At 39.1% G+C, this 27,225-nt stretch overlaps 1 protein-coding gene across 5 annotated transcripts; it reads right to left on the bottom strand.

The window, feature by feature from the left end:
• Positions 1-1,209: 1,209 nt before the first annotated feature.
• On the bottom strand, positions 1,210-27,225 carry ehmt1b (euchromatic histone-lysine N-methyltransferase 1b). 5 transcript variants are annotated; one of them, XM_067485215.1, is made up of 26 exons: positions 27,183-27,225; positions 17,055-17,145; positions 16,474-16,979; positions 15,096-15,330; positions 14,790-14,938; positions 11,977-12,141; positions 11,779-11,850; positions 11,495-11,597; positions 11,239-11,376; positions 10,362-10,639; positions 9,749-9,981; positions 9,424-9,627; positions 9,242-9,324; positions 8,999-9,105; positions 8,765-8,887; positions 8,493-8,594; positions 7,611-7,715; positions 7,372-7,526; positions 7,020-7,190; positions 6,707-6,851; positions 6,524-6,601; positions 6,234-6,349; positions 4,912-4,998; positions 3,140-3,218; positions 2,669-2,844; positions 1,210-2,215 (listed from the first exon to the last, which is right to left on the bottom strand). In XM_067485215.1, the coding sequence occupies exons 1-26, from the start codon at positions 27,201-27,203 to the stop codon at positions 2,026-2,028; spliced, it is 3,912 nt and encodes a 1,303-aa protein (XP_067341316.1). In that variant the 5' UTR covers positions 27,204-27,225; the 3' UTR covers positions 1,210-2,025. The 5 variants fall into 5 exon arrangements, with proteins under 5 accessions (XP_067341316.1, XP_067341315.1, XP_067341313.1 ...); XM_067485214.1 differs by lacking the exon at positions 27,183-27,225 and adding an exon at positions 20,258-20,376; XM_067485212.1 differs by lacking the exon at positions 27,183-27,225 and adding an exon at positions 20,042-20,338.

Below are 27,225 nucleotides of genomic sequence, written 5' to 3' on the forward strand. Positions count from 1 at the left end.
CAGCAAATGTTAGCATGCTAATATGCTAAACACGAGGATGGTGAGCATTACATGCAACATTAATCATTTTGTAGACGGCGAGCTAGTTAGCAATTAGCTATATGTTAATATATATTTATTCACAGTCAATGGTACATCCTCATGCATGGTAATGTGGCATTTATCATTTTCTCATTATGTCTAGTTTTATCTACAACGGTGCATATTTTTTTATTATTTGTATTTTTTATGCTCAGGGTAAAGTTAGGGAAACACCATGCTGGGAATTACAAACCTCTTCAAACAGAGCCTAATAGGGCACGTAGAAGTAAAAAACAAATACCCATACATGGGCATTCAACGCTGCTCACATTAACTTTGTCTTTTTCAATTCTTCTGTTTCAGTTTTTCATATAAAAAAAACTATTTTGTGCAAAAACAACTTTTGAGTGGAAGCATGTAGCTTCTATGAGTAAGAAAGGAGTTCTTCCGTTTAGCAGCTCTCCAAAATGACAACACAATCAAAAGGCTCAGAAAATGTAAACTTAATAAAGCAAATGGAGCTTGGATGGGGCTTAAACGCCACAGCTGCTCAAATATTTCAGGACAGGGCCCTGAGCCTGTCTGTCAAAACTGAGCTGCTGCGGTTCATGCAGGGTCAAACTGCCTGCAGGCTTTAGTTTGAAGATCTTACAGTAATGTCTTTGTGCTTGACAAGATAAGGAGCTAAAAAGCAATCTCTCTCTGGGCCTGAAAAGTTTCAACTAAATGACAGAGCTTACGAAACACGAAAGGCAACGTGATATTTAAACTCTGCTGCGACACTTTCAGGTAACAGGAGAAACTACAACAAGTAAAAGCATATCAGAATAAATGCATTAGTAGTAAATTTATTGAAAAAGATACAACCAATTAGATGGATGGTTCACGGTCCAGAAATATGTAACAGAATGTAATGGAAGTGCATTTTTACGGTATAACCTTTTGCCATTTATACCTTTCAAGACTTTGCACAACAGTCACTGCTTTACTAACAACATTTAAAAAGATGGGTTGGCTTCTGTTGGCAAAAAATCATAAAACAAAATGAAAAACAGGCTACCTACTACAGTAACTACAATTAGAAAACTGAAGATAAAATTAAACATAAAAAACTTAAAAATTTCTCCTTTTTATAAACTATGTTCACTTGGGTATTAAAAATTAAAGTAAAAACCTTTATCAGCACCATTTTTTAAAACTCCATTTGAATTTAATTAAATCGTTCACAACTGTGGCAAAATCTGACACATTAAGATCCCCTTAAACATGCTTGATAAAAAAAGGTCAGCCAATTTATTCAGACTAGAAACACCTCATTTGAGAGGAATGGTACAGCATCTTTCTATCAGACATTCTATACTCACTTGAGTAGCACATTAAAAAAAGAAGTTTTCACATAAATTCCGTGAATTCATTTATAATCGACTGTGGTGGTAAATGTTGGATATCAAACACCACAACAAGAAGTGACACAAAAAGTGGCAACATAACTCCATATTTATCAGCTAATTTCGCTGGAATGGTTCATGATAAATGACCAAAGGTCAAACAAGGTAATGATGACGCTAAGGTTGTTGACACACTCGCCCCCAACCCCAGAATTTCTTGATCATGACCTTAAAAAAAGCCATTTATCAACCAGTTATCCTAAAAACAGACAGGAGACAAAAATGCAGTTTTCATTCCCAGTAAAGTTATGTATGAAATGTAAAGACTGTTGTTGAATGAATGTCATTGTCCCTGTGATGTTGTCTGTGTGTGACGTCACCACGCCCTGCCTTTTATGGTATACACAAGGTGGATTAAAGTAACTTCTTTCAGGGTTTGATTGTGCATCTGGTTCTGTGTCACAAGGTTTGACAGGTTCTCACAAAGATCAATGACCTATGGTTTAAGTCAGAAGTTGAGATACAGTACGAAGTTCACTGTTCATATAAAGTAGAGACAGGTGTCCCTGTGTCCATCGGTCCTGTTTGTGCAGCAAAGCTTAGTGTGAGAAGAGTCTTATGAAGGACTTGAGGGACTGTTGGAAGAGCTGGTGTCAGGTGACGCGCTGGGCTGTTGCTGGTCCTCTGGTGTGCTGTCCGCTTGCAGCAATGCCATGGCTGCCGACGAGTACTTACATTTTGAAGAACCGCATTCGCAGCTGAACAGCTTGCTTTTAACTTCCCAGAAGTGGTCACCATAGTTAAATCTGAGAGGAGAGGATGACAAGTCATATGATTTTATAAAAGTACAGAAAGTTAATAGAAATATATTCAATCTTAAGTTTTTATTAATTCACAATAATTCTTACAGGCAAGCTAGGAAAAACCTCATTTATTGCTATAGCTGGTGACCCTTTAACTGAATAACTGTAGTTATTTATATAGGTGTTATAAATGAGAAGGAAGACCTTGTGTCCAGCTAGATTATTTGGAGCAATTTTGTTTTACAAAAATGCAACACCAAAAGTGTAATGCTGTTAAAATTATCAGCATCTTGGTAATAACATGCATTTCACTACATATGCATCAATCAAATATCAATAATGAAATCAGATTCTGAAGTCCAATATTACTTAGGGTCCACTGATCCTTAAAAATGTTGGACATGATGAACTGAAACCAAAACAAATTCAAAGTGCACAAGCATAAAAGTGCCCTACCCAAGCTCCTCTCCAGCTTTTATATTTTCACTGGCAAAGAAGGCAATGTGTGGGAAACGAAGGTCCTGGTGTGTTGTGAACACTCGACAGGCAAACAAGTTGGGCTCGCACATGTGATTTAGGAAGCGGCTGATGTTTCCATAGAAACGGGCATCGATGCAGTATAAATCTTGTGGCTGGGAGGAAAAATGAACAGAAAAAAAACCCTCAAACTTAAAAAACAAAAAAGCTGTTAATACACAGCAGCAAACAATGCTACATGGTAATAAAACCCCAAACTCAATTGAACAAACTTTTATTTAAAGTACAGAATGTCATTGTTTTAAAGTGGAATGAAATATTAGAAAAAAGAACCATAGGTAATATAATAAATTCTTTGGATAAAGAGAGAAAAAAAAAATCACATCTGCTGCTTTTATAGTACTACTCATCTAATAGAACCTTGTTTTGACAAACTTTCTTACACTTTACCTTATCATCCAGGCTGAACAGGTAAGCATCATTTTGCCTCATCTCTGCTTCTGCTTCAGAGATGATCTCGCCTACATATCTGTTAAAAAGCAGCTGGTCAATGCGGAGGAAATTTTCATAAGTAATGAAATCATAATAAGATCAACACCACGTACATTATTCAACACTGACAAATCATGGTGGATGACTTTGACAAAAACAAAAATATATAAATTTCAAAGCTATCTGGTTCTTAACTAAAATATTTTTAGTGTCATAAGTTCACCACTCCATTTAGTGGTGAAACTTATATAATATACATATTCTAAATAATTTCACGCAAAAGTGACACAAATTAGCACACATACACTGTCACCACTGTTTTTCTGCATACCAGCAGCACATAACAATACATTGAAAGCATGTATCTATTATAACTCTGTGACAATGTGTCAGCAAAGACCATCTACACAAACGAACAAAAACAAGCAAAATAAACAACTTCAACCATTTTCTCTTCTTATCCTTCAAACTAAGCTGAGGTATCTCTCCCTATCTTTCTGTTTTCTGTGTTTCTATGTGGGCAGCATAGTGATGGAGTGGTTGGTGCTGCTGCCTCAGTGTTAAAAGTTCCTGGGTTCAAATCCCTGGCCAGCAATGGCTTGTCTGTGTGGAGTTTGCATTTTCTATCTGCATGGGTTTCCTCCCACGGTCCAAAGACGTGCATCTTAGGTTAATTGAAAACTGAAAACAGAAACTTTTTCCTTGACTTAGAGTTTCTTGCCTTGTATCTCACTTTGGATAAAAGCGTCTGCCCAATGCCTAATGTAAATATAATTGGTGACACTAAATTGCCTATAGGTGCAAATTTGAGTGTGAATGATTGTCTGTCTTTGCTTGTCTCTCTGTGTTAGCCCTGAGATAGACTAGATGAATATGTTTCTTATTTTTTCTCCTTAATGTATTGTGTATATTTTATGGCTTTATCAATTTATTTATTTCATATTTTTAAATAAATTGACTAAACCAGACACTGGTAAACATACAGCTTTGACATGGCTGAATCATCTGGAATCAGTCTGAAGTGTGCTCAGTAACAAGTGTTCACCTATAATTAATTAATAAATGTAAATATTATTATTATGAAAATTAGCATGTTACAAACTTGGATTTCCTTTTTGTGGCATACAGTTTTTCTTTTTTTGTGTTTAAAACACAATCTTTGCACATTTTGTTTCCTTTTTACACGGAATGAGTAATACAAAAATTATTTTTTTAACTTGATGCTCATTTGAAAGGAAATTTATTGAATATACTGAATGAAAAATACTTCCCACGGTGGACTCTAGACCTATGGGTGACATTTTATATTTTTCCCCCAAGCCAAAAAATCCCAGAGCATTACATTTTGTGTTCTTAAAAACAAAGCTGTAGAATACAGTCATGGTGCATTAGCAGGAAAGTGACTGGCACCACAGCTAAACACCTCATTGACATTGACAGCACTTCTGAACACGAGAAACAGAAAGCACAATTGTGTCTGTTGTCAAGCTGCTGCTCACAGTTTGAGCTGTTACCATCTGGCAGAAGATACAGACACTCCATGCATGAGAGTAGCAGCTTTTGCTAAATTGGGTAAAAGGTGAAACAACATGCTTATTCCACATCACACCTACATTTCTTAATAAATGAAAAACAAATTATGGCAGATCTGCAAGATGTGGTTGTTTTCAGATTTTCAGCATCGTGGTCTTTTGAAGCTAGATGCTGATAATTTGAAAAATGAGACTTACTCGCACACAAAGGTTCCCTGTGGTATGTCTTGCAATGCCCGGACACCCCAGCCTTTTTTCCTGGACTTGAAGAGCTGAAGTCTGGTCCTGAAAGAGCCACAGCCATCTTTATGAAAGTGTTTTAGCTTTATGAAAAATGTTTACCTCTACCCAGAATGGAATGCAACATATGGCGCTATATCACCATTTACCCTTGTGTCAGAAACCTGACATGTCAGACAGTTAAACTGTGACATTTAAACACAGTATGCTATACTATGCTAACACTATATGCTGCTGGTGACATCTGTATTTTCCTATTGATCTTTTTACATTTCACAAGTGTATTTGACTGTCTTACAAATTAAAACAGGAATTACTAGGCAAAAGAGAAAAGTCATTCATAATGCCCTCGTCAAGATAGATGATGTTTTTGTTTGTTTCCATACTCAAACCAATAGATTGTCCCTTCAGGGGTCTTCACAGCGGAAAGTGTTCCACATTTTGAGTTTTTCCCGTCGGATATACCCCCCCCCCCCCCCCCTTTTTTTTTTTTTTTTTTTTTTGTGGCTGGGCGGGGGCCACACCTGGTGAAGCCTTGCTTCATTTCACTCACACAACTTCTTGCTAGATTGAACAACTTCTACAAATCCTCTAGGGACTATTGTGTTGTTTCATAAAAACAAAAAAAAAAGTTTAACTACTTTTCTTTGAGGTTAGTCGCCAATTATTTTCTCTCATGTGTTTGTATCCCTTCTGCACAGACTGTTCTGTGTATGTGTGTGTCAGCACGTTCAATCAACCAATCAGGAGCCAGAAAGAAGCGAAAATAAGTTGTAACAGTTTGTCCCTGTTAACCGTTTTTTTTTCTTCATTTTTGTTATAGCTAAATTTAACTTGAACATTATTTCCTCTAAAATCCCATGACTGTTCACAATATGAATCTGCATTTTGCAAGTTTTTAAAATTAGAAGTAGAATTAAATATCTGACTATGGTCAGAAGTAAACTGCTTTACACACAGTAACCAACAATTAGCTTAACTAATTGTTAATATCTTAGATTAATTAATTAATTAGATTGTTGTAATTTCAAATGGCCTGATCTAAACACAGAGGGAAAAATTTTATGTTCCTAATGTGTTACCAGAGAAAGGCAGTGACAACTGCACACTTCACAGTCTATCCCACAAGCTGTATTTGAACAACAAAGAAAGTGTCATGAAGACTCAAATGAAGCTAAGAAACTAAACAGAGCTATAGCAATGTACTGTAAATAGCCGCTGTGTAGACTTATTTAATTTTTAATAAAAATCTGTTCATTACTGAGATGTATTTCAAATACCTGAGTCCATTCTGCACTACACGGTTCTTGCAGGTCCTCCAACAGGAGCATGCATGGTTACACTCAAAGATGAGTGGGGGCTCCTCACGGCAGAATTCAGGAAGAAGGCAACCGCTCTGAATGTGAAAAAAATATGTCTTTAATAATCAAGACTGGAGGATTGGTACATTGGTATAGACACTGCTCACAAGTCACATGTGTTTGTTCACAGTTTAGCGCAAGCACCATTGTTCCAATGAATTCTTATTTTGTTTAGGTGCCTGGTTCATTAGAGCGACGTTTGTCTGTACCTTGTCGTACCAACAGCGCAGACTGAGTTGTCCACACATGCAGATACTTGCCGAACAGTCTTCCTTACAAACACAGTACTGTTAACCATGGATAAAGAGAGAATAATAATAACAGTCACTTCATGCAGTCATTCAAAGAGAGTAAGTATTTTCTCTCAAAATAACAGATGCTTTCTAACGTACCTGTAAGTGAGTTATGTTTCTGTCGATGTTCATGGGGGAGGTGACACAGTTTTCGGGGATGTATTTGTAGTCGTCTGGGTAAGGCTCGCTGTCAACAGAGTTGACACAGGGAATGGGGACTCTCTCCTGCCCCAGAGCTATGTCACTGCAAACAGAGCAGACAGTGGTTAGGGGCCGTTGAAGTTTTAAAATCAAGTATATATGCGGTGAAAGCTCTGGCAAAAAAGAAGGGTTAAAGCTGCAGTATTTTGCCATCTGATAAGTCACAGATGTCTCAAACTGGCCCTCAAGTGTAAACCAGGGTAACTTTAACCTGTGAAGGACTATCTCCTCTGCTTGACTGAGCCTGAGGTTTTTGGCATCCCTCTCCTTCCTATTGGCCTGCAGGGCCGCCCAGGCCTTTGAGTTGTGGCTGCAGCAGTCTGGAGGAGTTTCTCCCTCGCGGTTCTTGAGAAACACATCTGCTCCTCGAGACAGGAAAAGCCTGAGGAGACAAAGACCCAGTTTTACTGATCATCTCGTGTCAGTTCTAAACAGCTTTTTAAATGTCCTTTTAATTTTTCAGACTACAGTTTTAAAAAATAATTCCATGTTCTTGCACAGTATGTATACTGTATTTCTTTTTTTATTTAGTAGCTTCTTTTAACTTAGTATCAATAACTAACATGACACAATCTAGGCGATTCTCCCGAGCAGCGATGTGTAGAGGAGAGTCTCCATGAATGTTGACCACCTGTAGATCACAGCGGGCGTTAAGCAGAAGCTCAGCAATCTCTGAGCTGCCGGAGAACGCTGCCCAATGAAGGCAAATGTTTTCTTCCTAAAAAGAAAATAACATACAGATAATTATTTTAGATTTTTCTTTACTGTGTCAAACACAAAGTGGACGGAGTCCTTAACCCACCTTGTCCCTGATGCTGACGTCAGCTCCTTTGGACAGAAGCAGCTTCACCTGATCCACATGTTTGTACTCAGTGGCCCAGATCATCGCTGTCCAACCTCCATCATCCTGGGAGAGTAAAAGCATATCCTGATGTTAAAAGGAAAATACTTTTTTCCTTCAGTGTTACATTACAGATATTTTTAAAATGTCTATACTACATTATGTAATGCCTACAGTTATAATGGATTCTTTCTTGCAGCAAGGCCAGACTTTTCTACCACACACACCAAATGCAGTGCAGTCAGTTCAATTCCACTACTCTCTACATCTAATTTGCTGGCATGTATTTTTCATTACGGAAATTCATTAAGGAAATTAATAAATGCTACCAAGTGTGATACTCTTCGTTGACTTTCTGTTCCCTCTTACTGGACATCTTTGCTCAGTTAAACAGATCTCAGACCAAATATAAACTCTCTTGTATCTACAGTTAACTGCCGGTAACCCAGGTTAGTTACACATGTTAAGTTTGATGCAAGGTTTTAACACAATAGTTTGAGATTCTGAGAAACACAGAAGTTTCCTTGTTGAGAACACAATTGTTGTGTGTTTCAACAATAATTTGTGACCGGGCTAAACAAACGAGATGCAATATGTTATTATGGGTCTTAAGAGATACTGGGTAGTGTTATTTTCTGCCTTTCCGAATGTCAGGCTAGAAGTCTCACTTAGATTAAGCTGTTAAGCTGCTAAACTATGCTGTTGTGACCCTGACAGTCAAATGTCAAAAACTGTTTTGACAACAAAAGCCTCACTAACAATCACCTTTATATTTCAAACAACAAGGACAGACTTTGGCATTTTTCATCTCGAAAGCCATAGGAGGGAAAAAACTTTACTGACCTGACAGTTTATGTTGATCAGTCCTGTGGACAGAAGGAGCTGAACAATCTTGTAATGACCAGACTTTGCCGCTAGGTGGAGACACGTGAAGCCTTCAACATCCTGAGAGCAGCAGAGAACCAAATTATTGATCTTGCTAGGGTCTAAACATCTTGTAAAATACGAATATCTATTAATCCAACCAAGCTTTATATCCGGAATTAAATAACCATTCATTTGGACAAACAGGACACAGGCTCCCACAACCAGAGTAAACTTCATGGATGTTTTACCTTGTGTGTTGCACTGGCTCCAGCTCTCAGCAGGTACAGCACCGTGTCCATGTGGTTGTTCTCACAGGCCTCCATCAGTGGTGTCCGCTGATCTTCATCGCACATGTCCAAGTTGGCACCAGCCTGTAGGGGCACATCGGACAGTGAGTGGCCAACATCCACTCACATCCTCCTTCAGGAGCTGCATTAACCCTTTTAATTACCCAGGGAGTAACTGGATATTAATGATCTTACTTGTACAAGCATGTGACAAATGTCTTTGTGTCCTCCCTCAGCTGCAGCATGGAGAGGAGTGCGTTTGTTCTGAGATTCCATCTTAAAGTTAGGGTCAATACCATCCACTGGAAAGCAAATGAAAACATTAAAACAGATAAAACACTAATGAGATGCTAATACTGTAAAGAATAATTTTACATAGAAAACCGATACAGATGATTTTATGAAGCAGACCTGCTGAAATATTTATATATGACATACCTAACATGAGCAAGACCCTTTTGAGTTCTCCCTGTTTAGCTGACAAGTAAAGTTGTTTGGGGTGAAAACGCAGCTTCTTAGGCCTAATCAAAGCATGAACAAAAAAAGATGTATTTGTCTCAAAGTTCTATATTTTTGGTTGTTAAGATAAATAAAGATGACAGTATTGTTGTTGAACTTACTTCTCTGTGTCAAGAGCTACCAGGATGCCCTCGAGAGTTTCTCTAGGTGCTCCTGGAAGGACTGTGGGTGGGGTCCCAGCCTGCAATGTTGCAGCTCTGGATGACCCAGGAATGGCAGAGGTATCAAAAGCATTTACAGAACGAATTGACAGTGAGCTGTCGGCCCTGCCACTGACTTCTGTCCCCATAGACGGACGGGAAGAGCTGGAACACAAACATTTGAGTTTAGTATGAAGGACTTAATTTATTCTATAGAACGAGAAGAAGTTTTTGCATACTTATCAGTAACTACTAACAGTCATGTTCTCCAGAATTTGTAGTTTACCTGCCAGTGGTGGTGTCCGCCCGTCCCTCTAGGGCCCCGGGAGTGGAAGGTCCATGTGCGATCACTGGAGGCACAGTGGAGGTGGTGTCAGCCTTGGCGATGGTGACTTCCTTGGCCTTGCTGGCCTCTTCTCCACAGTGGGGACAGAAGCTTTGACCTTTTAGCACCGAGGCACAAGCACGATGGAAACGGTGAGAGATGCTGACATCTGGTTGGCACTCCATAAATGTTCCCTGCATAATGCAAAACAAAAAGTCTCAATGGGGAAACTCTTGACAGACACTTGGTATTTTCTCACGAGTGATGTTATATTCTCCAAATAAAACTTCAAGTTCCTCAGTGACAATGTTGCTTTAGTCCACAAACCTGTTTTAAATCCCCTAATAGGTGGATGCAACTATATAGATTGCCCTATTTTCCCCAAAGCATTTAATTTGCATCATTCTAGTGCAACTTCCTAATTATGTACTGTGTAGACAGCAATCTAGTGTATTAACTAATTACAATTAGTCAATTCTGCTCTTGAGAGGTTTACCTTTAATCAAAAGAACAGATAGTCCACTGAGACACAATAAATCTGCAGATGAAGGCACAACATTGATCAGCGACTCACTGCTCTGCAGAAGAAACCACAGCCAGGGCAGCACTGGTGCTTCACCATGCCGTTGCGGTGGTCCTCACATAAAACAAGCAGCTGCACCGAGTTGGAGGGACGCATCATTTCATGTTTCAGAACAGCACCCTGGCAGCGGGTCAGCTGTCCGTCAACGCTCTCTGTGGCCATACACTTCCTGTCTGCCAAGATGAGAATCTCTCGACTCTTGGGCATCTCCATGCGGCAGCTGCAGAGAGGAAGCTCCTGAGCCTCCTCCACTGCTGTTCCTGAAATGCCTTAAGTAAAAAAAAGAAACAAAATCTAATTTATTTTTCCACAATTTAAGTGTAACTACATTTTTTTAATAAGCTGACTTTATGCCCTATACTATACTATATATAAAAGTAATGTATTTTGTTTTTTTACTGTTCACACCACTGACAGACAGAGAAATTTTTAAGAAATGTTAATTATGTACACAAAATACTAAATGGTCAGCCAGTCTATGGACAGTAAAATGGGCCAGAGATACCAGAGACACGAGTGAAGGAATTACATGTAGGAATAACTTTCTGTGGAAAGACATTTTATTTCACATTTCATTTGAAAACAATTGGTTCTTTAAATAACTTGAAACTGTGCACATCTCAAAAAACCTTTTAAAGACCATACGTGTACAAATTTTAAATGTCTAACTTTGCACTAGCTAAAAACTAAATGTGACATACACCGAAGCATGGCCATGATTCTACAATGGGGTCAAACTGAATGAGCTTCACACAAAACCAAAAACCCTGACTCAGTTATTTAGTTTTTCTAAAAACAAAGAATATTCTAACAGAAAATGATATAATGATACAAGTCCTCATTGCCCTCGTTCCACTTCTATGCTCACCTTTGCTCTGTGAAGATACAGTGGGCTCATGTGGATTGTTGAGGTTGTCAGACTCAGATGGGAGAATCTGTGTGTACTCCTTCCCATCTACTGCATGGGCCTGAGCTGAAGCCTGAGGCTGAACTGCAGTCTCCAGTTCTGAACAACAGTGAACAATAAAGTCATTATAAAGGAAAGAAAAATTCCCAGATCTCCCTGAGCAGAGAGAAGCATTTTGGTGAGTTTATTGAGTGTGTGTGACAGAAGCAGAAATCACCTTTGGTCTTTATCCTCTTCTTTCGTTTCCTGGATGGCCTGAGCCATGCACTGTCTCCTTTAATTTTCTTTTTCAACTTCTTCTTTACACTAGACTCTGTGCTCTAAATCAGAGAGATTTAATTCACAAGGATGATTTCAACAGATGAAAAGTCATTTAATAACAATAACACAACATATAACTTTACTCACTTGTTCTGAGTCTTCAGTCAAAAGAGGCGGTATGAGATGATATCTAATGCTCTGATGTAATTATGTGGAGTAATGATGGTGAGTCAGTCTTACCAAGTCAGACTCTGTGCCCTCCTCCTCTCCCTCTTCTTCCCCAGATTCTTCCGACTCCTGCTCGTCTCCCACCTCCACGGAAAAAAGAAAAAAAGTTCGAAACCACAGGTTTCGCACGTGGCAAAAGCATCGGAAAGAAAATACCATATGCAAAGTCAGGACTATATAGAATTGGGAAAATACTTGTTTTGTTTCAACCTGAGAGACTGGTTCAGATGCTGCTTCCTGAACAGCGCTGACAGGTTCTTCTGTTTCTTCTAATGGCTGCTGTTGTTCTTCATCCTCAGATTCAACCTCCTCAGACTCTTCCTCCTCTGATGCATTTTCCACCTTGTCCCCATTTATATTAGTGGCATCTTTAGTCTACAAGAGAGGAAAAGAACTGTGATGGTCACAGGACTTACAGAATATACTTTGAAATACACAAGTCAGGTACCAAAAGTTTCCACTAAATATTTGCTAGAAACAAATGATATACACATGGGTTCTAAAAGCTGCTTTCACATTCATTTACAGAGATTGAAACATGTCATTGAGACTAAAGGAACTGCACTGGGTTAGTTTAAAACCTGGGGAAAGAAATTGTGTCTCAGATTCCAATTTGTTTATGTTTATGATGACTCTTCCATGCAAAAAAATGTAAGTTATGGAGTTACATAGGAGTTACATAGGGTTCTGCATTAGGACCGACATTTCTTCGAGATTGGTGGACAACCGCTCTACCTTCCTCCGCCACAGTCCCCGTTTGTACATGTCTACCATAAGCAACATTTACGAAAAACATTTAAGAAAAATGTTAATCCATGGAACAGATTCAATGATAAATTAGGGATTTTAAAAACTGATATTTACTTGCTAAACTAGTAGCACGACTAACCCTCCATCTGATCATCTGATGCAAAATCGTTGTACACCGTGTATGTATATTGACAAATAAAGCGCTTTAGGTTTACAAATTGTGATGATTTAAAAATTTGATATTTTTATCAATTTTTAATGGCAACACAAGGCTTCTGATCTTACTAAACATCAACTGGAGTCAGGTGTTAGCAACCCTTGGGGCCAATCAACTGAATGAGAATAGGGGTGGCATTTAGAAGCATCTTGACTTAAAACACTCAAAACGTGGCAGTGTGTTGTTCACAAGCAGCATCAGCTGATGTGAGCAAAAAAGATCTGAGAAAACCCAGGATCAAGAGTTGTTGACTTACATGTAGCTGGAAAGGATCACAGATTAATCTGAATGACTTAATAATAACAATATTATAAATGTTACTTATTATTCATCAGTCCACAGTTAGACATACAGTCTATAAATGGAAACAATATGGTACTGTGGCTAATCTCTATAGATGTGGGTGCCCAGCAAAGATCACTCCAAAAGGCACAAGACAGAATGTTCAATCACATAAAAAAGAACCATAATGTAAAAACTAAAGACTTGATGTATTCAGTGGAGTTACTTAACATCTATGTTCATTAGTCTAATCTCTGCAAAATATTGAACAGGTACAGTATCCATGACAGGACACCACGGAGGAAGCCACTGCTCTAAAACAACGTTACAGCAAAATGTGGAAGAATGATCTAAAATTCCTCCTGAACACTGCATGCAGGTGTAATCACAGCTACAGGTAGCGCTCACTTAGGTTACTGCTTCCAAAAGGTGGTTCGAGCAGATATGCAAGTACTGTTGCACTTATTTTCTCCTACATCACTTTGTATGTTTCATGTGTGTGTTGAACACACCCGTTAAAGTTCATGAAATAAAGTCCAGAAATATTGTGTTTGTTGATATTTGTGACTTTGGTGAAGATCGCGTCACTTAAAATGACCAACTGATACAGAAAAACAGGAAATTGCAAATCGTGTTAATAATATTTCTTGCGACTGTATAAGTTTATGTTGCATGTCATTCTGTGCTTCCTCCTTTGTCTCCCTCTCTCCGTTCCTTGACATTACTTATGTTGTAAATTGGCACTATGCAAATACATTTGAAGTTAACTGAATGAACAAATCTTTACTTCTCCTCTTCTGTTTCACCAATATCAGTATTTTACAAATATTCACTGAAGGAAAAAGACAACAGTTTTTTTTGTGCTTCTTTTACTGATGCAGCTGAAGAACAGCTCCCAAGTAAGAAGCGAAAGGAGTGAGGATAAAATGTGCGAAAGATCTACAATCCCTCAGCTCAGCAGAATGCACATGGTTGATTTCTGACAGTAGTTTATATTAGCATCATTGTCAGGGTTTTTTGGTCCTTAAATCCCAATTCAAATGACCATTTATGTTAAAAGAATCAGCAAGTTATTTTTTAATAAACAAAAGAATTTAAATGTATTTTGGTACAGCAATAAGTAATGTTCCGCACAGCTTTTAAACTCACTTCTCACAGTGCTTGCACTAGGATGACAATTTTTGCATCACCTTATTTTGAAATACTTTTTACAGGCACAGTGAACATACTCCAGAATTCAGAATTTGAAACTGGATTCAGATTTTAATAAGCGTTAATAAACCCCATCCCTACTGGTAAAATCTGAAATCGTGTAAACTTTGGGGGGATGCTACATGATGTAATATTTTGTTTGGATTTTATTTTGGCAAATCAGACTTTTTGATTTAACACTGCACTACTATAAAACAGTTGGAATCACAATGAACAGATGAACTTTAGAAATAAAAGCAGTATTTCTTTCTCTGTTTTCTCTGTTTGGCAGCTAATATAACCTTGCGGCAACATGCTCTTTCTCATTCCACAGCTCCGTGTAGAGACATGGAATGCTTTAAACAACACGTTCACATATGCAGTGATGCTCTTCAGGATTTGTATCTGTGGTGTATTTCTCTTTTGGTAGACGGATAAATAAAACTCTAAGATGTACCCGTTAGCACTTTTAAACTAACCAAATTAAGCAGTTAGATGCGTTGTTCGTACCAAAATGTGATTTTAGCTAAGATATTGTTTTTTTTTAGAATTTTTCTTTGTTTCAAATGTGAGTAGCACAAACCCGTGGGCTCTTGGTGGACTGGTGTAGTTCCTTAAACATTTCCAGCATAGTTCTCTGCCTAAGCACTTTGGTTTTCTTCTTGGGAACCAGACTGTATGTTCCCATCCTCCTTTTCTTCTTACGTGATGACAACCCTCCTGAGTAAGGGCCTGCAGCATAATAGAACAATACAACACAGCAAAACTGTCAGACTATCCTACATCCTAATAAAATGATTACTTGGAAAAACAAAACAAAAAGCAAAGAAAAAAGGCAGATTTTCTATACTAGGCCAGTATTTCCTTATGTGTCACTAAAAACTCTGACCTAATTGGGGCTTGGCTGGGGTCTGAACTTGAGAAGCTGGAGAAGCTGCAGTTGGTGGAGGCGCTGGTGAAGCTGATGAAGCCATATCTACTAAAGGTGGCGTATGCGGTGGACTCTGAGGTAGATGGTTTTGAAGGAAGGCCTGCTGTGAGGACTTCTGTGCGTCAGGTGCAACATGAGTCTCCATCTTCTCCATTCTGGCACTCTTTGCTTCTCTTAATTCCCTGTTAAGAAGCTGCAGGTGACAAGAACCAATCATTTTAGGCCCAAGTGATCCCCTGCTTATATTTGCTGTCAGTCTACTTGTTTCAGTAAGGTCCACTCTTTTTTTAACCACTTTTTGCGACAAAACAGAATTTCAAAAACAGATTTATTATTACAAAATTTAGATCAAGACATAATTATACACAATAGTACACATAATGGTCCTACTGACCAATTTACAGTAAAAGTAGTGGTCGACTAATTTTAAATGTCAACCTTTCAATCAATCTACATTGGCTGATGTCTGCACTCCCACTGGCCAATTAATAAAAAAAATGTCTTCAGAAACATCTACATCCTATACTGCAGCCATTTTACTCATATATGCAATGAAAAATGGCATGTGCAGATTAAGTAATTTGTGTAAAAATATTTGCTATAGAACCATCGAGTGACTTTCTCTTAATGTTAACTCTGCGCACACAAGTTAAGATGTCTACAATTTATTTATCCCCGACATAACATGACCTTTCATTTGTTTAATTTTGTTGTCTTCACCTGCTGCGGCTGCAATTACTCCAAATTGTTGACTAGCAGAGTCAACACCCATGCAGCCGTCTCCAAGAAAACAGTGACAGCTGACAGTCATAGCTTCACAGAGAAGCTGGTGCCATTTGAGTGACAGCGGAAGAAGTGATTAACTCGATATTTAGATTAATGCCGTTTTCACATCGCTCAAAAACTAAAATTTGAATTAATCAAAATTAACACGTTATATCGCCCAGCCCTAGTTGAAACTGTTTTAATGGAGCTGATTTATTTGCTCTAGAGGTGTTTCTGAACTTAGCCCAGCTTCATTGAACTCCTGGAAGTAGAAGGCAACACAACACAACAGCATCAAACACTACAGCCTCTGAAATGATTATACAGTTGAATTAACACATGACACAGATTTGCATACAGATTACCACATACAGGTGTAATGTCCATGTGTGGATGTCCATATAATTTAGACTATAATGATATTGGACAAATGCATTTGTTGCATTTAATGATGAGCTCAGCATTTATAAAGCTACAGCATGACTATATCATCCTAATGGAAAAGAATAAAACAGCAGGGGAAGAAAACACCAATAAGCTTCGGACAATGCCCCAGATACTGGTTATTTACCTTTTGTGCCGGGCTAACAGCAGGTCTGGACATAGTCTTGCGTGCTCTGTGTATCATGACGGGTGCTGGAGATGTGGCTGCTCCATTTTTAGTGTCTGATGTTCCCTGTCCAGACATAGTCTTAGGGTCAGTTCTTATTGAACCTGAACTCTGTCCACACCCTGATGTAGAGGCAGGGAGCAGTTTGGCCGTGTGTGTCCCTGTCGGTGAGCTCGAAGGCAACCAATTAGTCCTGTGAGGGGAAGCTGCCAGTACTTCCGTTGGTGCAGAGTCACCCTCCTTCTGCTGCTTAGTAAGAATGTATCCATTGCTTCCAGTAACAGACCCGTGTGGTGGATCTGGGTCTGGTATGCCATTTTCATTTAACAACAGTAAAGTCTTGTTGTTTTCTGTTATGGAGCCGTGTGTTGGGCTCTTGTGCGTCGTTTCATCACATTCAGTGCCATTAAGCATTGCGTCTGCTGCAGGGGAAGAGGCCAGTCTGCCTGCTACCTCTTTGTCTCCATCTATGGATAAAACATAACTCACAATGTAAACAAGTAATTTTCATAAATAAAATAGTGTCCAACTTGGACTTGTACCTGTTTTCTCCTCTCCATTGCCTGCTGAATCAAGTCCTTCTTTTTTTGCAGGTGCACCTTTTTCTAGGCTGCCCTTGGCTAGACCAGCAGGCTATTGGAAAAAGAACACAAATGTAAAGGGAAAATGAAATCTTGACCAGTCATTAGAATCCCACTCAGCTGTGGGATAACAATGATACTAATAAGTTTTGCATCAACAAGGCCAAATATTGTTCGTATGAGGATTAATAAGGCAGACAAAAGCAACAGATCCTCACATTTGGGAAACTGGAATCAGAGAATTTTAAATGAAAATCAGATTTAGCTTATTAGAAAGTAAATTAGGAAAACTTTTTTTAACCACAAAAATCCCTCTTTGTTTGTACTTTTTAGTAATGCGTCTTTGTGAGAATCAAAGCCTATTTAGTAAGCTCAGAGAATAAGGGCAACCCCCGAGTGCTTTCAATGTCTTCCGTTTTTTATGCTACAGCCAACCAGAAAAGCAGGAGGTGCCTGTTGCAGCTTCAAAAGAAAACTCAACCACCCACAGACTCTCTTTACATCTCACAGGAGGAAGCAGATGAAGAAGCAAAAACAGGAAATGTAAAAACTTTCTTGCTCTCAAGCAGACAGTCAACCTAATACACACTCTGGGAAAATGGGCCCAGAAGGAATCAAAAGGCCCAAATACAGCAGCTGGCAAATTTCATGCTTTCATTAGAGTCCAATTTTGCTTGTCAAAGCCAACCCCTTTGTTCCAAACTCATGTAGGCAACTTTGGAGATTGTGTGTCAAAAAAAGTGGACGTAGGTCAGTTTGTCCTTGAAGATGAGCCACCCACAGATATTCCAGCACTGAACACAAAGATTTACACCCTCCCTGATCCCATGCAATGCTCAGTTGGAGGAGAATAAAGATGGATATACAGACACTTGCTGACTGTGGCAGGGGCCACATCGTGTGAAAAATAAAAAGCAGGTCTGTTATCAGAAAGCTGAGTGGTCCAATCGCAAGACCTGCAAAAGACAGAGATCACTATAAGCTGTTTAAACAGACTGATTCAACCAGGTGAACACTCTTCTCCAAGAGCCCTGACGAGACAAAAGATGTGTCTTGAAACCTGCTTACAACCAAGATCCCAACTAAAGGAGCCACCAGGACAGACTTTTCCAAATTATTTAACACATGCTACTGAGTCCCTGGGCCGAACACAAATATGCAACTTGTCAAACAACTACAAGGACCGTGCAAGAGCCAAAGTGGGGACATAAAACCTGAGGTCTTTCCCAAAGAACACCTTGTCTGGGACAATCCTCTGTGGTGTATGATCTCAAGGACCCTACTGAGCACACGTGAGGGTGAAGAGAAGAACAATCCAACAGTTCCTTTTTTAATCATGGATTGAAGACAGCCAGTTACAAAGAACACCAGCCTCATTCCTCCCCCTGGTGGTGGAAAGTGGAACACACACATTGAAGACAGAGAGAAGAGGGGGAAGGGAGGCAGAGAAGGCTGTCTGCAGATCTCCGCCATTTCGCAACCAGATTGTTTACTGACACAACGTGGCCATTGCAGCAGTTTTCCACTAGATGGGGAAAGTAGAGGTTTGGAGCCTCCAGGAAGGGAATATGTAAGCTGCTAAAAGAAGGTCTCATTTTGAAACCAATGCGATGAGTGCTGATCAGGAGCCTCAAGGAACTCATTAAAAAAATGAAAATATGTTTAAACAGAGTAATGTTTCAGCCATGACTGCGAAAATAAGGTTCCACTGCTTTAGAGATTACATTCCAGACAGGACCTTTTAAGGGCCCAATAACCTTGGTAATTATCCAAAAGAATCTCTTAATAGATCCAGTGTTACAAGTGACAAGCACAACATGGCAACATCCAAATGAGAATACGCAATAAGAAATTACACAATGGAGATAAGTTGCCTTCCTGACCTACTGACGCTATGCTTTTAACATTTTATGCTTAAAAATTAAGCAGCATTTACTTTTGAACCCTGGTCTGTAGGTCAAGAGCTGAGCAAAACATAAAATCAAGTAAGGGGGACCTCCTGGTGGCCTAAGAATTGACCTGACAATGACAACAAGCCCAAGTTTAAATCCAGCAAGTAATCCTTTGTCTCCTTGCCTTCATTTCCTGCCACCTCACTAACACCCACTAGCTGTGCATTATAGAAAAAATGGCCCCCAAACATGAAACAATTTTGCACAGAATATTACATAATCTTCAGGAATATGCCTATGATTTACCTGGCCAGTGAGCAACTTTGCAAACCAATGGATCAAACACAAAGCTGCTCAGGAGTTCAAACATTGCAGCTGGTAAACATAGATCACACTGCAGCCTATCCTGCATCCTTCAAGACTGAAAAACACTGCAGGCTTGTGCTCCAGTATATTCCTGATCACATAGACTGGGCTGCTCATGCATAAGAGTCTCAAGACACCTCATTAAAGACTGACCACAAGGGACACACAGCGAGTAGAGAAGGAGTAAAACAAAGGTTAGACAAAGGGAAACTATATCTGAGTTCAGAAATTCTACTGTTAGGATAGTTTCCAGATCTTCAGGAAGAAAGATTTTCATCTTCAATATCAAGAATTAAATACTTCCTGTGCTTTAAAAGCTCTAGATACAGCTGTCGGGCTAATCCACAAGGAGCTGTCTTTCCAACAACAGGATCTAACACGTCACACTGAAATGTCTGTCTGAAAAAGCAGCACTGCTACCATCAAAACTCAATGCTCCTCCTGATTAAGGCCTCGATTTCACGAAACAGGAGCAATCCACAATTGTCACAAGTGCATCTTACCAAAAAAGAAACCATCTCAACGAGAAGACAACAAGAGCAAAAACCAATAGATTGTAACTTTTAGAAAGAATTGCTAAATGAAATTGGGAAGCGAGAATGTTCATCTCCTCAGACCAGTCAAAGCCAACCATAGGTGTCTAAAGCTAACATGTTTTTTTCTTATGTGTGCTCTCAGGAAGCATCATACCTGCTTTCTTCTCATGGCCTCCATTGAGGAGAAGAAGGCGTCAGAAAGGGAGTGAGTGTGTGTGTGTGTTTGTGAGAGAGAGAGAGAGTGACAGATAGAGAGAGAGAGAGAGAGAGAGAGAGAGAAAGAAAATGAAGGACAGAGAGAGGGAGAGAGTGAGAATGTGTCGGACAGATTGTTCCTCTTTCCCTTTTCTTTCCCCGCATGCACATTCACCTCACTGGTCATGTGACCTGGTGGCTCCCTCTGTCGGTCCTCCTTCAGAGGGTCTCCACAGAGCATGCTCAGTCAGCTCAAACTGTAACACCACGCCATTCCTTCAAAGTGGAAGACCTCATTGCCATTGAAGATAAAGCACAGGGAACAGACTTACAACACAAATCCTCTACACCCAACAAAATCCCCAAAATGCATAAAACTTCTCCATAATCTAAAACCCACCAATGTTTTTTTCTTCACACTGTGAAGACTAAATATATTTAAGCATAAAGTGTGCTACTACTTTTGTTCTGGTCTTTTTCTTTTCAGCGTAAAGTGGAAATATATTGGTCAACCAAGTCTTGAAGAGTGAAGAAAGGCTTTACAGCTGGTGTGCATATACTGCCACTTCAGGAGAACCAAAGCAATGTGAAAAATGTGGTAAAACCCGGAAGATAAAAGCCCCAGAAACAAAATGAATGTCAGTAAGGAGCCTGATGTGACAAATGTTGGAAGTCAGGCCATGATCAATCCATTAACAGGCGAGTATTTTGCCCTCCACTAAACATTAGGCCAACGAAGGCAGCAAAACACTATGCTGCCAGGCATATAGTTATAGTATATCACATATAGTTAGTAATATATATGAAGTAACAGACCAAGCTGCTACTGGGTGAAGAGCTTCAAAAAAGTTTCAAGTTTCAAAAGCAGCCACAAAACTAAAAACTCAGAAATAAAGCAGAGGTTCGTAACACAGTTTCATCCCCAGGTGAGATCACACATGTAGGTATGCAGATTTAGAGATTAGTGGCTTCTCCTGTTTCACAAGTGAACACGGACAAACAACAAAATAACATATGAGCTTAGGTTTATCAACCTTCAGCAATCACTGCAAAAAAAAAAAAAAAAAAAAAAAGATGACCTCTTTTCTTCCAGTGAAGCCAATGTGGCAAAGTACAAATATTGGATACCATATATCTGAAAGGTGAGATAGCCAACAAGGTAGACAAAGAAATATTTACGGTGCAGTTTAACAGGAACAGCTTGCTATGTGCTGTTCAACATCCTCAATATACAAAAGGACACCATCCATAAACAAAGAACGAGGAGCTATTGTTGCCTTTCATAATGGCAAAACCTCAAATTGTTCTCTATTTTTCACGAAACGCTTGGGCCCGCACAACCATAGTAGAACAAACATTTGTTCCTATTTGAGCTTTTATGTGGACCTAAATTTCTAGCCAGACCCAAGGCCTTGGCTATAGATATGCTAACAGACCTTACACACACCTATGTTCAGCCATGCGGAATCTTGTCATCCTTGAAATATCCTAATAATAATTTTTATTGTCCTTTCAGCCTATCCTGTGAGTGCAGGGTCGCTACAGCGGATCAGTAGTCCACATGTTGATTTGGCACAAATGCTGCCCGATACCAAGACAGTGTCTTGCCCAGGGACACTTCAACATGTGGTCGGGAAGAGCGGGGCACGAACCTTTGACCCTATGGTTGGTGGGGGCCACTTTACCAACTGAGCCACTGCCACCTCCAAAATAGGCAAATAACATGCCTACAAATTCATATTCATCCCTTTTTCTGTCTATTCGCATGTTTTAGATACCAACTCAAAAACACAAGTACGGAGAAAGTAAACAGAAATTCTGAATCTCCGACTTCATTTAAAATTCTTGGAAGGAGCTGAGGCAGCTTGAATAAATGTTTAAAGAATCGTCTGTTTTCAGAGAGCTCATTACTCACATTCTGACCAAGTTGATCCAGCTGAATCTTGAAGAGGTGATTTGTAAGATAGCTAAGGTAGTCTGAGCGTTGGATCAGAAAAAGATTTTGTTTATTTATGAAGCTAGCCTTTGTTTGCCAGTTGAGATCAGAAATAATACCAATCCCAACTGTTAACAAGCAGGTATTAAAAGGATTATGATAGTAAAAAAATGGATCCTATAAAATACAGTGAAATACAGTGAATTTTTATTCATATATTGTCTTCCTGACTTTGGCTGTTCTGTTTAATATTTTCTAATATTCAAGCTTTTTTTTGTTTTTGATCAGTCCACAAAAAGAATAGATGCTGAACTGGGGCCAAAAAAATATTGGTAAAAAGGTTTTTTTTAAGATAATCACGCATAGTATTATAAAATATCAAGATCAAAGACTATATCGCTGACCCATAATGTCCATGAACAGACACTAATTTGAAGTTCAATACAATCAAGATGTGGAAATCGATTTAAAGGTCACAGTAAAGTTTTGGTGCTGATACCAAGACAACACTTTTAATACCTTCCTGAGACGAACTAAAAACTAGGCTACAATGTTTGTTTTTTTTCAAAGTTATTAATGTCTACAAAAACTATGCTCCAATAGAATACCAACAAAATGTTCGGTAATATCAAGAAGTGTAAAACATCCACAGATTAAACATTTGAGGATTGTTATTCAATTATGACATGTTAAGTCCTCTTTAGATGTGTGCACACTAACTGCAATGATGTAAATACTTATGGGAGCCACAGTTTGATCCACGTTGGTGCTCACTGTCACTGCACTGGCACTGTGGTGGACTGTGGCAAATAGAAAGGCCGCTGTTCCAAAACAAAGCAGGTTAAGTTTTGTCCTAAAAATGTGCGGTTTCATGAGTAAATATCAAACAACCTGTCTGTAATTGCTTTTCAACCCGCTTTTATGTTTTTTGGTTTTTATAAATACATTGGTTAACTTATTATGTGTTGCATTTTGGAAAAAGGTGGAAAAGGAAGTGGTGGGTCGGAGCTCGCTCAGACCAGTAAGTCTAAAATCAACGAAAAGCCACAAAGGGTCCTCGAATACCAACTACAAAGTTAAACATTTTGAGGGGCATGCACCACATTTGGGCTTCAATTACACGATTGTATGTGCACAACTTGTGACAGAAACATGATGCTTGCTTAGGCTTAAAACTCCCGTGTTTAATCTAAACCAGATGTTTTGTGTAGGTAGTGCATAGCCGCAGACCCCAAGTGCTGTTCAACATGTATGAGGTCCAATTCCGACATGATCCATTCACTTTCCATCACCACAGTGGCAATGAAAACTGAACACTGTGGTACAAAAACCCCCTCAGCCAATTTGCAGATTGGCAGTGTACTAGCAGCTCAACACAGGCACACGAGTGCACGGGCCAAACTGTGCCACTTGCGTAGCCTATGGCGTTGCCTCTATATCGATTCAACACAGGATTATAAATCAAGCTTTAAGGGCCATGACACATCAAGCCAGTGATTACTGTTGGATCCCTGTCAGTGCATTTTCAGCCAATGCAACTTGTAGAATCAGCAGCGACTGTTGTTGAAAGAGACCACTCTGACTGAACGGGAAGATACAGCCAATCAGTGAACAAGAAGATACACAAAGCAAACACGTACACAAACAATAACGTTGCCACATATTTTCATCTCATGTGAACATTACAATATGATTATTACATGGCCGTTTGGATTGAACAAGTCGCTGCCCTTAGGATGATGTCTGTTGTCACGCTCTCAAAACACTTAGCTTAGGACAAGATATAGAACGTCTACACAAATATCAAAACCAAGAATTTTGACTTTCATTCTTGGTTCTCAGAATGCGGTTATTAAACATTTGGTAACCCAACGTTTTCTCTAGTAGCACCATGATGTAAAAAGTGTCTCAATAAGTAAAGGCCAGATCTCCCTAAAATATGTTGTGCAATTAATGGCACCGCTTCTGTTTCCAGTAAAGTAAAAACATTTCATGTGTCACTACTACCGTTTAAATTAATTTGCTGAGGATGAAACATTTCTTGTTTGGAAAGTTTGTGTGGTTTCTTTGTGCATGTGCCATGCATATAGCAAAATAATTATTTAATTTAATTTAATTTATAATTATTTCAACACATTTGAACTGTTAAAAACAAAAATCTAATAATTTACTACCATCAACTTGTATAAAGAAAGGTATTTTTACCATTAGCATCATGTCAGGGCCAGTGTCCAGAATTAACAAGTTAGGGCTTTGACACATCAAGGCAAAAGTCAGTGTCAGCCAACTTTAGTAAGCCTTTGTTGACCTAGTTTTTTCAGCGAATTCTGCATATTAAATATGTCTGTCCTGTCATTGAGAGACTGCTGTGACTGCCTGATGAGCATAGCAAATCACTGCACAAGAATATCACGAATTCAATATCAAGAATACCAGTACAATTCCTAACTACTTATTAGACAAATCTTGCATTCGCAGTTATGGATAATTAATGGATAGTAAAATAGAAAGTAAATGCTGCTTTTGTTATGGTTTGTTTATACACTGTTCCACTGTTGCTTTCTCTTTCAGCCATGTAAGCACAGAACACACATGCTACATACCTGTCAGCCATCATCTCTGCAGTGTGTATAAGTGCCCAGGCAAAAGATGGCCTCAGACAATGCCACATCTGGCCTTCACCTTCACTAGTTCTTTGAAATTAGCTTGGCGTGGCACATTTATTACATTACAGTAATATTATTACTTTTTTATTAACAAAGAAAGGGTAAATTTGATTGAGCCAATGACTGAGTAACTAAAGGTAATAAACCACAAATGCAACAATACTACTGATGCTGTGTAATTATTAAAGTAGATTAACAGATTAATAGATTATCTTTTACAATGAGTAATGTTTAATCAATCAATCAGTAATCAATTGCAGTTTTTAAATAACTTGCCCGGTTGACCAGGGCTCTGTTTAATAAATAGTGAATTGTCTCCTATTTGCATTATTTCTATTACTTATTAGAATTTTGTACCTATTTACTCATTAATAAAGAAGTATCCTGCCATAACTGTTCCACACAGTCCTTTAGAGGCACAATCATTTGCTGGATTTCTAGGTAGATGCATGAGAGGACATGACATCAGGTGGTGACATCAGTCATAACACCAATAATGGCTGTTTCACCTCAACAATGCACTTCAGCTAGGGCCCCAAAGCACAGCTTGACATTCAAACAAGCCTCTTCTCCAGCTGTGACTCCTATCTGAATGAACTGAACGCTGAATGAAATACACACTTACTATTACGTACATGCTATATGTTTAGTGACCAGGAAAGTTGAAACGTCTGTATAATTAAAAACTGCTTTACAGACACCCTGCAGATAATACTTCCTTAACTTGGGCAGAGATCCACACATTTTCCGCTCCTAGACAGCCAGTTGCTATCTTTGTAGTCAATGCAAATGAAGTCGGTTAGCAACAACAACTGTCAAAAGGAAGTAATGTGAAGTGCAGTCTTTCTGCAATTTTAATCCCATCCCATTTCAAACAAATCAACTATAACTTTGCGGTAGCTAACACACACTTCACCTTTTGCAGTTGCTGTGGGTTTGACTAAGTATAAAAAATATTATGAATTTTAGCACGTGGCATGAGCGAAGAAGCAAAGCATATTGCACAGAGATGATAGAGAAAATTAGTTCAAAAATCTTTATGTATGCTTGACTGAAGGACCAACAGGGAGAACATCACATGGATAGAACATCAAACCATGAGGGAAAAGCCAAATATTTAATATCTAAACTGCAGCAATAAAAAACACAAATAAATGCAAATCACAGTGAATACTGCTTTCAATCTATTGGGATGGTGGCAGACATTTGACAAGACATATACAAAAATATTATCAGATTAAACCAAAACTCATATGCACAAACAGATGTTTTTTGTGTGTATTATTAGGGTGATGTGACCATTTAAGGCCATTTATTGTGTCTATGGATAACTGCTATGAATATATGACACATGACATTATGCGTGCAAACGGAAGTGGGCGCAAAGCTAAATACCAAGCACCTCTCTTTGATAGCACCCTCAGATGCTCGAGGCACTGCTGACGAGAAACGAGTACTACGCTGTTCGAGCGACCTCTGCCGAACACCACTGGATCCTATCTCACAAAAAAAAAAGAAAAAGAAACAAAGACTGAGACTTTGATACATTTGCACAACTTTTAGCTACTATAGCCGAGAGAGCAGCTTGATTAGTTCATTTTTAATGACAAAACCCTGACAGAACAACTCTAGTTGTGACTTGCACTGGTTTACAACCACTGGACGACGAAAGATAACTGCAGATAGCAAACAAAGACAAATCAACACAAGGGGAATAAATCCCAAAAAGAGTTTAATGTGGAAAAAAAAATAATAGAAAGATTTTGAAAGCCGTTTTAGGAGCTCGCGCCATATGTTTACAGAGGCAGGTAGTAGCAGTAACGTTGCTGCCAGTGTTGCCTTCATTTGACTGCATCAATTGTCATGTAACGTTAGCCAAGAGGCAGCACAGCAAGACGATAACATTATCAGCCAAGCATTTAACCCTATTATTCCAAGTGAAATACACAGTAGCGTCGGTGTTTTAAGAACACGCTAACCTCAAAAATCAGTTTAAGTGCATTTAAGAAAGTGTGCACAGCCATCAAGCTAACACGGCTGCTAGCAGCTAGCTAAGCAGCTGTGTATAAATTAGCCATCTGTGAGCCGGTGACTAAAAAACTGGTTAAACCACGAAACATGTCGGCTAAAAACGAATGCATGTGTATCTAAAATCTAAAATTAATTTTTGAAACGCTGAAGTTAGACAGAAGCAGGGCAGTGACAGCAGGCTGGACCATGTATGACCAAACCCAGGAGAAGCACCTCCATCGCGCCCGCACAGACTATACAGGTTCCGGGGCACAGCATCTTCCTGCACATTCAGTTGCCCTCCGGTCCAGCACAAAAGCAAGAGACTCCAGGCTGCAAGCGGGCAGTATACGACAAACCGACACCAAGACACCGACAATTCGCCTGTTTACAAGGGGTTGTGACTGCCGAGAAGAAATATATTTCCCACAGCGCGGAAAACAGTGAAAGTAAAACAAGCTTGCCGGTGATAAAGCTCCGACACTCACCTCGGTCCCCACCGAAGCCATGGTGCCTGGACGTAAACTCCGC

The sequence above is a fragment of the Channa argus genome, chromosome 18 (assembly GCF_033026475.1).
Source record: "Channa argus isolate prfri chromosome 18, Channa argus male v1.0, whole genome shotgun sequence".
Lineage (NCBI taxonomy): Eukaryota > Metazoa > Chordata > Actinopteri > Anabantiformes > Channidae > Channa > Channa argus.